General features: G+C 45.5%; 1 protein-coding gene across 1 annotated transcript in view; it reads right to left on the reverse strand.

Moving 5' to 3' along the window:
- Positions 1 to 12986, reverse strand: part of BECN1 (beclin 1) — a 33763-nt gene that overhangs the window by 4745 nt on the left and 16032 nt on the right. Inside the window, exons 7-11 of the mRNA XM_089657532.1 lie at positions 9617 to 9753; positions 7240 to 7434; positions 5475 to 5621; positions 2921 to 3070; positions 2764 to 2824 (exon numbers count right to left, since the gene is read on the reverse strand). Of these exons, the coding sequence (XP_089513658.1) occupies positions 2764 to 2824; positions 2921 to 3070; positions 5475 to 5621; positions 7240 to 7434; positions 9617 to 9753 (690 nt within the window). The remainder of the gene's footprint in view (positions 1 to 2763; positions 2825 to 2920; positions 3071 to 5474; positions 5622 to 7239; positions 7435 to 9616; positions 9754 to 12986) is intronic.

The following is a 12986-nucleotide window of genomic DNA, read 5'->3' on the forward strand; positions in this document are numbered from 1 at the left end:
TGAGAAAAAAAAGGTACTCCCATTAGAGGAATTTTCCTGAAACGGGAGGATGAAACTATCTTAGGTACCTGCAGAGGCTGAAGGAGAACACAAAGTACTATATGACCCACAGAAACACACTATTGTAACAACCAAGAGAGGCTGAAATGGGTTGGGGAAAAATAGGGGAGAGGAGGTTGCCCTAAGGAAGGATTCCCTCAACACCATACCCTTTTGCAATGGAGAAGAAGAGCAGAACTCAATATCTGAGGATCAGAGAGCTACGCACACAAAGGGTGAAGGCTTAAGCTGAACTGGGCACTCCACTGAAAAAGGAGGCTTGTCGGTGCTGGAGCCAGGCAAAGCCTTAACTGGCTGTCTCTTGCAACAGTGAGGCCATTCAGGAAGGTGCCAACTACTAGGCTCCATAAAGTTGATCCTTCACTGGAAGTCACCTGGACAACCCACAATGCAGCTGCGAGAAACAACAGGTATGCTCAAGTGATAGAGGTGTAAGACCTTCTTCAGGTACAAAACAGGTAAAACTGGTCACTGTTGATCATGCAGGTCAAAGTTGTTTTGGAGGAATAAAAAGGGCACTGAGGGGTACCATTTACCACAAGGGGTTTTTCAGTTACTCTAGACTCTACTGGACCAAAGTAAGGGGTCTAGAGGTGGGAGGAGCCCAGAAAGGATGCATTGTTCTGTATCATGGTACAGGAGGGACAATACAGGAGGGACAACTAGGTGTAAACACGGGGCACAAGAGGCAAAAGATTAGACTGTGGACCTACAGAGACACTGTCTGTACCAATGTGGCAGAAAACCAATTACCTCAGGACTCACCAGGATGCACATTCAGCCCCCTCACTATTAGAAGTGGAGGTGCACCCTTATGAGGAAGAGTGCTCAAAAGGTCTATCCGATTAATGAATTTAATCCCTAAGAGCTGATTGGAAGTTGTTCTCTTGGGGCTCCTACTAAGTAGGTGAAGGGGCCGACCTCTCCCTAGACCAGGGGTAGGCAACCTGCAGCTCTACAGCTGTTGCAGGACTACAAGTTCCATCATGCCTCTGCAAGTCATAGCTGTAACTGTCAATTTTGCAATGTCTCATGGGAAATGTAGTTCCACAACAGCTAGAGAGCCGCAGGTTGCCTACCCCTGCCCTAGACCGTCTATGCGGAGGTAGGAGTATGCTCTGGCTTCTAGTGGCATTACAAATCACTGTGTCAAGTGCAAGTCCAAGGAGTCAACATCCCTCAAAGGCCACACAAGTCAGATGCTCCTTGGATATATCATGGTCTGAGCTGCATAACCAAGTGCTCTGCACATCTGTATGGACATAAGACCAATGTGGGTACAATCTTAGATGCTTCTAACAAGACTTTATAACTGAAGGGTAGTGCTCCAGATATTTACTCCACCCACCCTCTGTCAACCCCAATGGTGGAAGGGGATCTAATCCAATCTGACACGACTTGAAAGACTAAAGCCACAGCCAACACTGCCCAGAAGGCAGAGCCAGCCAGTTCAAACTGGGATATAAGGGTGGTTCTAGCTGCTGGTCAGTAAACTCCTTACAGAGTTAAGCATCTCATCTACTTATGTAGTTGCTCTCAAAGTGGGTACTCACCAGTATGTTTTTAGAGGCAGGGCAAACGCTGAGGCAATGCCACCTCTCTGGACTTGGAAAGCACTCCACAGATAACTTTTACCAGTACACACAGGTGTAAAAAGTGCTACAGTGTTCTGCAGGTCACAGTCCAGGTTAATCCTGCATGTCTACTCCAGTGGGATATAGGTATAGTGTCCAAAGCAGGGGCGGACTGACCATTTGGAAACTCGGGCACTGACCGGGGTCAGTAGGGGGCCCCATGAGATGCCCCTGGTACCTTTTTCATAGGCTTTTTTGAGTTTGGGCAAGGACACAGGGGCCCCATGATCCCCTATTGCCTGGGGGCCCCATGAGTTATCAGTCCGTCCCTGGTCCAAAGTCAGCCTCAAGAAGGGCCGATCCCAATAGCTGCTATGTAGCAGCTCAAGCCACAATGTAGTGAGGAATCTTGATTGGAATTGACAAAAGAAATCCACAAACAAAAATGAAGAAAAGGACGAATATAAACTGGTTAGACTTTTCTCAGCAAAGATGGTAAAAGACTTCCATCACCCTAGGACACTAGCAAAAAATTGAGCCACGTTGGGTAAAGGTGGGACTGGCTTACAATTAAAGCGATTGTATCTGAATACCTGTGTCCTTCAACAGACAAGAAACAAAAGTATTGAGCATGCCGGTTGGAGTTCAACAGTTGGAGATGTACATAGAGGTTAAAGACAACTAATGAATGGATCTAACGAGCCTTTTATATTTTACTTGTTCTCTTTTTTGAGCCTGTTGATTTTGGCAACTGTGTAAACTTTAAAAAAACTCTTCTTAACCCCTTGACGCCGAGCGCACGCAAATATGTGGCCTCTCGATGTCTGGGCCTTGACACCAAGCGGCCGCATATTTGAGTGCCATTAGAAAATACATATGTGCTGAGAGCGAGTGCCCCTGCGTGCTCCCAGCACATATGTCCGTGACTCATGGAAAGGTTCCGATCTCCCCTTGCAATTGGGACCTTTTCCGATCATGTGACCGCCGTGGCGGCGAATAAAGGTGGTCACATGACCCTAAAACCCCGCCCACCTCCTGAAATTCTTAAAGGGCCGGGAGGTGCCGGCGTGAAGTGGTTAAGCGAATACAAAGGATTCATCCAAATCATTCAACATTTCTAAAACCATACCTTAGATTTATCTGTGAGAGATTCCAGATAAGAATGATTTCCAAAAGGTACAAGACGGTATCTATATGGAAAGCAGTGAAATTAGTGTTTTGTTTTTTTTTTTTTTGTTTTTACAAAAACACAATAAAAGGTTTTTGATTGATGGATCCAGTCTCACCTTTGGAACTCGAGCCCCATCTTGTTGGCGAGGGCATGCAGCAACAGAACTGTTTGGCCCCAAGCTGCATTAATCTCATTCCACTCCACTGGAACACTGGGAAGACGGCCCAGGCGGAAGTTGTTGATGGTACCGAACTGACCGCTATGCCTGGGGAGTCACAGAGGGAGGCAATTAGAAATGGCTGGAACCTAAAAAGCTTACTGCATTGTTTAAAGCTGAACTCTGGGGTATGCAAATATTGTCTAAAATTAGGGATGAGCATAGTTTTGGTCTGAACGTAGGTATACAGGCTATGTATAGCACAGGGATGATGCCACTGCTACTTTTACAAAGTAATATCTGGGTTTACAAAGGGATTTGTTGCTCACAAAGTGTATTGATATGCTTTGTGGCTATTGAGAAATATATTTAAGTGAAAGTGTCTGTCTGCAGCAGCTCTTCTCCCCCCTCTATCTCTTCTCACAGGACTGGCTCCTGCTGCTATCAGCCAAACCATGTGAGGAAGGAGCAGGGCTGAGCCGAACTGTGTGCGACTATGAACGCACACAGCATGGCACGGGATCGAGCCTGCAGGAGTGTCCCCAAAGCAAACGCCTTGTTATGGGGGCAGTCAGAGAAGAGGAGGAGTCAAGAACCCTGGTGGGGGACCCAAGAAGGAGGTGGTTCAGGGCCAATAAACAGGTTGTTTTAATTAAAGAAAAAAAGAAGCTCTACAACCACTTTAATCGTTTCCGCGCCGCCCTACACAGAAATACTGCTACAGGGCGGCACGGGTGCGCAAAATCACATGTATATACACATGATTTTGCAATTCTGGGTAGGGGGCGTGTGTGCGCCCCTACCCGCGCTGCCATTTGTGGCCTCAGCTGTCAATCACTGGGTCCCGGCTGCTGACTCCTTGCCAGCACCCAGTGACTTTCGAGGATTTTCGATGGGGGAGAAGCCTGTATGTAAACAATACAGACCTCTCCCGTCAGCTCCTGCACATTGCTTTGTATGGCTCTGCAAAGCACCGCCATACAAAGCACTGTGCTTACAGTGAAACACCCACACAGCCCCCATAGTAAAACAGCACACAGTTAACCCTTTGATCGCCCCTCATGTTAACCCATTCCTGCCCAGTGCCATTAGTATTAGTACTGCTTTTTATTAGCACTGATCACTGTCTTGGTGTCACTGAGGATGTCAGTGACACCAAGTCAGTTCCCCTCAGTGTTAGAATGCCGACTGCAGTCCCGCATTCCCGCTATAAGTCGCTGATCGCCGCCATTACTAGTAGGAAAAAAAAAAAACATTCCAGTATATAGAACACCATTTTTGGACGCTATACTTTCACGTAAACCAAATAATTTACACATATTGGGATTTTTTTTTTAGCAGAGACATGGAGCAGAGTGCATTTTGGCCTAAATTTATTACTAAACTTGATTTTTAAAATGTTTTTACTAGATATGTTTTATAGCAAAGTCAAAAATATTCTTTTTTTCTCAAAATTGTCGGTCTTTTTTAGTTTATAGCACAAAAAATAAAAAACCGCACAGGCGATCAAATACCACTGAAAAAAAAAAGCTCTATTTGTGGGGGGGAAAAAAAAGGATGCAAATTTCATCTGGGTGCAGCGTTGCATGACTGCGCAATTGTCAGTTAAAATAACGCAGCACCGTATCGCAAAAAATGGCCTGGTCAGGAAGCGGGGGAAATCCTCTGGAGGGCAAAGGGTTATAAATTTAGTGCTTGGCGTTCAGCTTTAAACCTCTTCACGCCGGCTGCATGCAAATTAAGAAAAACATATGTGCTGAGAGCACGCGTCCTGCACGCTCCCAGCACACATGTCCGGTACTCACAAAAAAGTCCCGATCGCCTCTTTCAGCTAATCACGGTGGTCACATGACCTTAAAACCCCGCCCCGCCTCCCGGCTTCTGAAACCCTTAATGGGCCGGTAGGCGCCGCTGCCGAGGGGTTAAATAAACATCTGTAATAATTTTTTCCCTCACGTTTATGTAACATGGAGAACAAAAAGTTTCAGGAGAGTGAATGATTCCGGCTGGAGTAGCAAGGATCACTGCTAATTGGCGATCTGTAAATCATCTGAAGTTCTACAATTCAAGACATTATGGAAGCACACGTATGTTAGAGGTGAAATCGGCAATTCCCCTGATGACTCTACTCTTTAGCTCATGCTAAAGGTGAACCAGGTGTATTATGTGTCCCATGATTCCAGAAGGTGAAGGGTATGGGCACCTGCCTATATAGAAACAAATGTCATGAGTATGTGGTGAGGGGTGCTCAAAGCTGGGACAAGGGCTTCTGGTACTCAAGTGGAAGAAGAAAGATGCCAATCCCTGCATGAGAGGGACCTCAATGGCATACTCAACCATACAATGGCTTAGCTGGAGCAGACATGATGGCTGTCCTCCAACCCCGGGGGGTTCCACATAATGGAGTGCGGGGTTAGTCCTAATAAGCATGGTAAAGCACAAGCAGGTCTTCATTCACACAGATGGTGAGGTCATAGCTGTCGCGATGATAGCACGACAACCAATAACATACCATATATGGAAGGTGGCATTAAAGACGTTGGTTTTTTTTAGTTTGTCCAGCTGGAATTGCGCATATCTCATCTGGTTGTCCACGCTTTTCAGTTCATCATCCAACTCCAGCTGTTGACGTTTGAACTCGCTGTATTCCTTCTGATACCTTCACAAATCAGAGAAAAACAATTATAAAACATTTTTAAAAAATAAACGTCCCAGAACAGGAAATGCCATGGAATGAGCACATTTCTAATATTATCCCCACACACTGGCCCCCAACGGCCTCTCCACATGTTTTCTGTACAGTCCCCAAACACCAGGCGCTCCACACAGTCCCCAAACACCAGGCGCGCCACACAGTCCCCAAACACCAGGCGCGCCACACAGTCCCCAAACACCAGGCGCTCCACACAGTCCCCAAACAGCAAGCGCTCCACACAGTCCCCAAACACCAGGCGCTCCACACAGTCCGCAAACACCAGGCGCTCCACAAAGTCCCCAAACACCAAGCGCTCCACACAGTACCCAAACATAAGGCGCTCCACACAGTCCCCAAACACCAGGCGCTCCACACAGTCCCCAAACACCAGGCGCTCCACACAGTCCCCAAACACCAGGCGCTCCACACAGTCCCCAAACACCAGGCGCTCCACACAGTCCCCAAACACCAGGCGCTCCACACAGTCCCCAAACACCAGGCGCTCCACAAAGTCCCCAAACACCAAGCGCTCCACACAGTCCCCAAGCACTCTATACAGTCCCCAAACACCAAGTATTCCATACAGACCCCAAACACCAAGTACTCCATACAGACCCCAAACACCAAGTACTCCATACAGACCCCAAAACACCAAGTACTCCATACAGACCCCAAACACCAAGTACTCCATACAGACCCCAAACACCAAGTACTCCATACAGACCCCAAACTCCAAGTACTCCATACAGACCCCAAACACCAAGTGCTCCACACAGTCCTGAAACACCAAGTACTCCATACAGTCCTGAAACACCAAGTACTCCATACAGTCCCCAAGCTGAAAGTACTACTGACTGGACTTTCCACCCTCCTGGAGAATGATTACTTTGATAAAACTGTCCTACGAAGCTCATGTGTATAATAGAGAGGTAATGGCAGTCATTTGCCAGCACGATGAGCTATTCACTTACGTGTAACGAAAGAGTAAGGCATGCCGACAAGTGGGTAGAGCCTGGATCAGGGCCAAAACTGCCAAACTCTGGTACACAATTCAAAAACCCTTTAACTATGCAACAACCTCTGTCAATATAGCAGGGTTAATCATCTCCTCCAAAGATTTACAAATTTCACATGAATGCAATGTAAACTATTGAAAAGGCCTCCTAGAGTCTTGAGAGGATCTGGACAAGGTTTTGATGGGTAACATCTATGTAAACAAGGCCTTAGAACGGCTCATGCACTGGAAACCAGGTGAGATCTTCCTTTAATAGGAAGCTTTATGACATCAGAATACTTTCACTATGGATCCTGGGCTTTAACTCCTACAGTCTCCGAAACGTCAATATGAAGGAAGAGTCTGGAGATGAAGATGCATTCTGTATGGAGCTGAACAACCCCCTACCCTGCATTCTCCCAGCATTGGCTGACTGCAGGTTGTACCAGACGGAGGAGCATGCAGACTATTCTGTTTGAACTGGGAATCATCTTTAGTAAAGTCAATCTGTTGTTTTGTCATTTTCTCATAATGCAGAGACAAGTACAAAGCCATTATACCATTTATTATACAGAATAACATCCTTACTGAGCCTCTTCTTGCTCCAGCCTCTCTGCTTCTTGTCTGACTTTCTCTATGTCTTGAGCCATCTGTTCTCGATTTTTCTCCACTTCTTCTAATTCCTGAATCAGTCTTTCCTCATCTTCAGCTAACTCCTTCAACATGGCTTCCAGTTTCTCTTTATCATCCTCATTCATGCTCTCCAGGATCTCCAGGCACCGTCTGAAACCACAAGAAAGTTTAAGAGGCTGAGACAATGTGTTCACTTCTCTGGAACCTGCAGGGATGTCCCCTCATAGCCCAGGCCTTCTTAAACCAGGAGCTGTACTTCTATGGCAGGCCATATGTTAAGCAATTTTCTTTCCTACAACCACAAGTTGCAGGAAAGAAAATGACTCGATACCCCCATCAACACAGTCAGTGTTGATGGGGGAATCCCTCCCAGGAAGCTTTTGTATTCTTACAGCAAGCGGTTTCCCCTCCATCAGAACACAATTATCACTGCTCGTGGATGTAGCCACCCGCAGTGATCGAACAAAACAAACCCGAAAGGCCGGTTGTACTGAAGTCAACCGATGGAGCAAAATTCGATCGATCCCTCCTGAATTGGCTGAATTGCGATCCATCTATGGCCGGCTTATTTTGTGCCTTTAATGTCACCTGAGAAAGAAAGGTGCTGTGCTCCTCCCACCTGATATGTTATAGACCAGGGCTTGAAATTTCCACTCGCCTGCTCGCCAAATGCGAGGGGAAATTTCTTTGTGGCGAGCACAGATGGAGCGGGTGGCTTGCAATGTGATCCGTCCCGGAAGCTGAATCAGCACGCCGGAAGCTGTGTCACCACGAGCCCACGTATTACATCATGATGTCACGTGACTTCTTCAGGCATGTTTATGGATATACGGAAAGTGTAAAGCACTGTTTGAAGTCACTTATTTTCACAACCCCCATTTGGGGTTACGAATCACGTCAGTATCTATAGGCATTTAGCATATTTTTTTTGGTGTTTACTTATCCCTAGTAGGGGGTCACTATCGTTTATGTAAGTGATTAATGATTTACAGGCGGTGAGCCTGATTTTCTTTTTTTCACAATTACCACCATTTGTGGTTTCACAAATCCACTGTATTTATCCCATAGTGGGATCACTGGCATTGTTTAGATTCACAAATCATTTTGAGCATATACATGTGTTTACCTTTTTGATTCCTCTTTTCCTTTTTCTTTTTCCTCATGTTTACCACAAGGAGTGGTTTCAGTGATTCACTTTGATTTTTATTCCCTAGTGGGATCACTATTATTTCTTTCAACCTGCTTATCCAGGGCATGTAACGTTTACATGCGGTTATGTCACTTTATTTATTCACTGGTGTTGCCGTTCAGAAGTTCATTTGGCTTCACGGCATTCAATATATGTGTATAATTATTGTGTATGTATGTGTGGAATATTTTGTTTACTCATTTAGTAGAGGTGGTGTAGAGGTATATTTTGGGGTATATGTCATATTTTGATTTAATTGATTTATAAGGGGATATTGTTTACCTATTCACTGAATATCACGTATTGGGGTTCACATATAGTTTATTAGCGCAGCTCCACAATTTACAATTTGGGTTGACCATTTTTATTGGTATATGGTTAAGTGTTAGTAGCTTTAGCCACAGGTTCACCTAAGCGCAGGAGGACTTTGATTATTAAAAAAATAAATGCACATATTTTTGCAGGTTAAAAAAAAAAATTGTGGATTTTTTTTTTTTTTTTTTTTACAGGAGCATGCAAAATGTCGCACCTGAGCTCAATGGATTGTGGGTGCAAGGTCAGGCTGCTTCAGACACTTCCTACACCTCTGTCAGGCTGTCAGTTTCAGAGCTGTAGAAAGTGTCAATGGACTATGAGGGCACTGAATAGCGTGCGAATAGTGCATTTAAAACTACAAGCTCATCGTTCACAGAGGCAGATGGGACTTATAGATTGATGCAGCAAGGGGCGGACTGACCATTTGGAAACTTGGGCACTGCCCGAGGGCCCGGGGTCAGTAGGGGGCCCCATGAGATTCCCCTGGTAGCTTTTTCATAGGCTTTGAGTTTGGGCAAAGACACAGGGGCCCCATGATCCCCTATTGCCTGGGGGCCCCATGAGCTGTCAGTCTGCCCCTGGATGCAGCTAAGCAGGAGGTGCCCCATACAGCCACGCTGATTTTTAATGCAACAGTGGCTGCAGGTGAGGGGATCCCCACCCGCTGTCACAGAGAAGGGGGGGGGGGCTAAGGCAGAGAAGTGGGGTCTGCTTGAACATATTACACTCTAAATACGTCTGTAACATGTAAAAAAAGGGGGAGCCTATCCTTTAAGCACAATAATCACCATTTCCATTTGTTGTACAGAAAGCCTTTACATCTCTTACTTGTAGTTCTGACACTCGTTCTCTGTTATATTCAGCTGAGTATCAAGTTGATCCAGAAGGGTGTCTGTACAGTCCTCACAAAGAGGGTGATCCACATCCGTCTGTCCAGACATGATATCAAACAGATCGCCAGTCACCTGAAAAACAAGTACAACACTGAATTTCCCTTTTCATATGCAAGGAGTTCATTATCCAGACGATTCAAATACGTAATACAGAGGACAAAAGTTGCTCAAAAGTGAAATTAGTTTCAGCAAATCTTTGCTTTTGATCACTAATAACATTACTTTTTGTCCCAACTTTCATTATTGTATGCCCTTGCTGTTGTATTTTGTGTACAGATCTGTACAAGCTACCTGTGCTCATCCATTGACCAGGGAATGTGCCAAGTCTCCTGGCTGAATGACTGCAGGGACAGAGTCTGCACTACAGAGAGTCTTCTGACTTCTCTTTCACTGTTATTTGATTAAAGAAGAACTATAGGAAATGTCTTTTTCATTTTGGATAGAGCAAGGGAGAGTTATAACCCCTGTCAGGTTCCCCCCCAGCCCGCCATCTGTATCCCATTGCAGAGATTTCCCCTTCACTTCCTGTCCCATAACCAAACAGGAAGTGAGAGGAAATCGCTGCAAATTAAGGAAATTTATTGGGGACCCCCAGGCTATCAAAACTAGTGCCCCCATTGGAGGATTTCCCTTCTATTACTTTTCTGGGGACAACCCAAAATTTGGGATTTTCTTTAACTTTCACTTTCGATGAAAACATTAAACAGGATAAATAGGGTGAAACTCCCTAACAGGTACAGACACCAATAAAAAACAATTAGGCATTCCAATCCCTCTCCACTCTATCCAAAACTTGAAATGTTTTGCCTTCAATTATACTTTACCAGATAATAGCAGTGGAACACAAATATAGGATACTCACCTTTAAAAGCCTTCTCTCAGAATTGAGGGACACAGGAATTCAGATACTGTCAGGTTATACGGCTGCTTAGAAGAGGACTGGGCAAAAAAAAAAAAAAAAAAACTGTGGGTCAGGCCCAGGAGAACCATTCCTTTATCCAGCTTTCCTCAGTTTGTAGCAAGTGTTACCAAGAACTTGAGCAGAACAAAGGGGGTCGGTACCTATGTCTCTAAATGGACTCCACAGATAGGATTTTATTGTAAGTAAAAAAATTCTACTTCTTTCTTCTCCACTGAGAGACAAAGGAAATCGGACACCATTAGGAAGTCCAAAGGCAGCCCAACTGAGGGATGGGCATTCAACATTAACAAGGCCAAGAAGAGAACTGTGCATGTCTGCAGCCCAGGAGCCAACTGAAGGGATAATGTCCAAATCTGACCTGGATAAGGATAGTCTCCTACCAGATAGAGCAGGGGTAGGCAACCTGCGGCTCGCTAGCTGTTGTGGAACTACATTTCCCATGAGGCATTGCAACATTAGAAAACTGACAGTTACAGCTATGATTTGCAGAGGCATGATGGAACTTGTAGTCCTGCAACAGCTGGAGAGCCACAGGTTGCCTACCCCTGAGATAGGGGAACCGTTCAACACAACCAGATGAAGGACACAGAGATTCAACTGGATATTAACCTTTCTGTACCGTGATTGAAAAGTTTACCACCTGAGTGAATAACCACACAGACTGAACCCACCGAAAACCCACAAAACAGCCTGCAGGGGGTGAAAAGTGACTATTGTGCATGCCAAAAAACCTGGGATTGATCCCAGTAAGTCAACGTAAGAAACAGAAAAAGTAGGGTGTATGGAAGGCACCCCCACAAGGGTTGGCAGGAAATGGAAGACCTTAGCCAGAGACTGATGAGATAGAAACCGCCAGACAAAACGGAGAATAAGGCCAATACATCTGCTCTAGCACACTATAGGTTTTTCTGGGGCCATCCTGAAGGTTCCTGCTGAAGTACTGTCTTGCCTAAGACATAAGCTTAAGAAAGCATCTGATCCTCCAGATCCAGAAAATAGTCAGCAGCAGTGGAGCAGGGGCCAGGAATCTCAGCAACACCTCCAAGGAAAAAGATAACAGTGGACAGTGAAATCTGTAGCTATTCTGTTAACTTTAAGAAGGGATGAGGAGGGAGGCACAAGGAGTACCTTGCCATCCTAGGCTACTAGGCTTTGTGTTTGTGTTGATGCACACAATGTAGTAAGACACAACTCTAGTCCATGCATGCAAGGGTGGCTACATAGGATGCTGCAAGAGAAAGGAGAAACCCTGAAACAGGAAACATGGAGCAGTGGTCATGGCACCAGCCCAAGCTGAAACATAGGCAAGGAATAAAAGGTAATGAGACTACACACTTTAAGGGAATCACTGCAAGCCAGGGTGACACTCGCATTATCTTCCAGCCAAGACCGGACTACTCTCCCTGAAACAGGAAGGACTCCCACTCCTCCTCAGTGCTGAAGGCACAAAGACACCTAGACTGACTCCAACAAAGTTCGAACCAGGAGACCTGCCCAAGGTGGGACCCCACAATGTGGAAGAAACCACCTTATCTGGAAGACCAGAAAGTAGCCCTGGGGATAATTGTTCTCCAATGAGTGAAAAAAAACAAAAACAAAAAAAAAAACAAGCCACCTAGAGAAGCTGAAGGATCATTCCACTACCCATTTCCTAGAGACATACATGTTTCACTGCTCAGGAACTAGACTAGCCATAGCAGAGAACAGAGCTGAAATAGGCCAAGAACAAAAAAAGAAGAGAGCGTTCGAGTCCCTGCTGCCACGGGGGGTAGTCTGGTCTTGGCTGGATGACCCTCAGAGGTGGGTTCCAATGATCCCATAAGGACAAAGAAAATGTTACTCCGTCTGATAGGGGCCTAAAGGTAAACAAGTTGTGGACCTTCGTACTAGGCTGATTAACCTCACCCACAGGTGAAAAACAGTTTACAAGCTGAAACTTGACAAAGCAAGATCCAGACAGATCTTGCCCCTTTGACAAGTTTCACCCTAAGACGGAAAAGTAATGTGGTTTATTGTCTAAAATCAGATCTGAAGGAGGAGGTCTCAGGCATCACACTGAAGGATGGAGGTGAAGGCTTTGGGCATCATATTGTGGAACAGAGGTGGAGGCCTCAAGCATTGTACTGTAGGCTGGAGAAGGGGGTCTCGGGCATTTTACTGTGGGATGGAGACCAATGACTTAGGCATTGTATTGTAGGATGGAGGAGGAGGAGGTCTCAGATATTTTTCTGTGGGATAGAGGAGATCTCAAGTATTTTACTGTGGGATGGAGGCAAAGGTCTTAGGCATCGTAGGATGGAGGCTAGAGGGCACAAGCGATCTCCATTACAAACTGTGCCAGGATCCTTCACCTTTTATGTGTTTGTACAGCAGATAAAAGATG

This window comes from Staurois parvus, unplaced genomic scaffold (assembly GCF_062004578.1).
Source record: "Staurois parvus isolate SC_StPar_1 unplaced genomic scaffold, SC_StPar_1.0 ptg001008l, whole genome shotgun sequence".
In the NCBI taxonomy this organism is placed as follows: Eukaryota; Metazoa; Chordata; class Amphibia; order Anura; family Ranidae; genus Staurois; species Staurois parvus.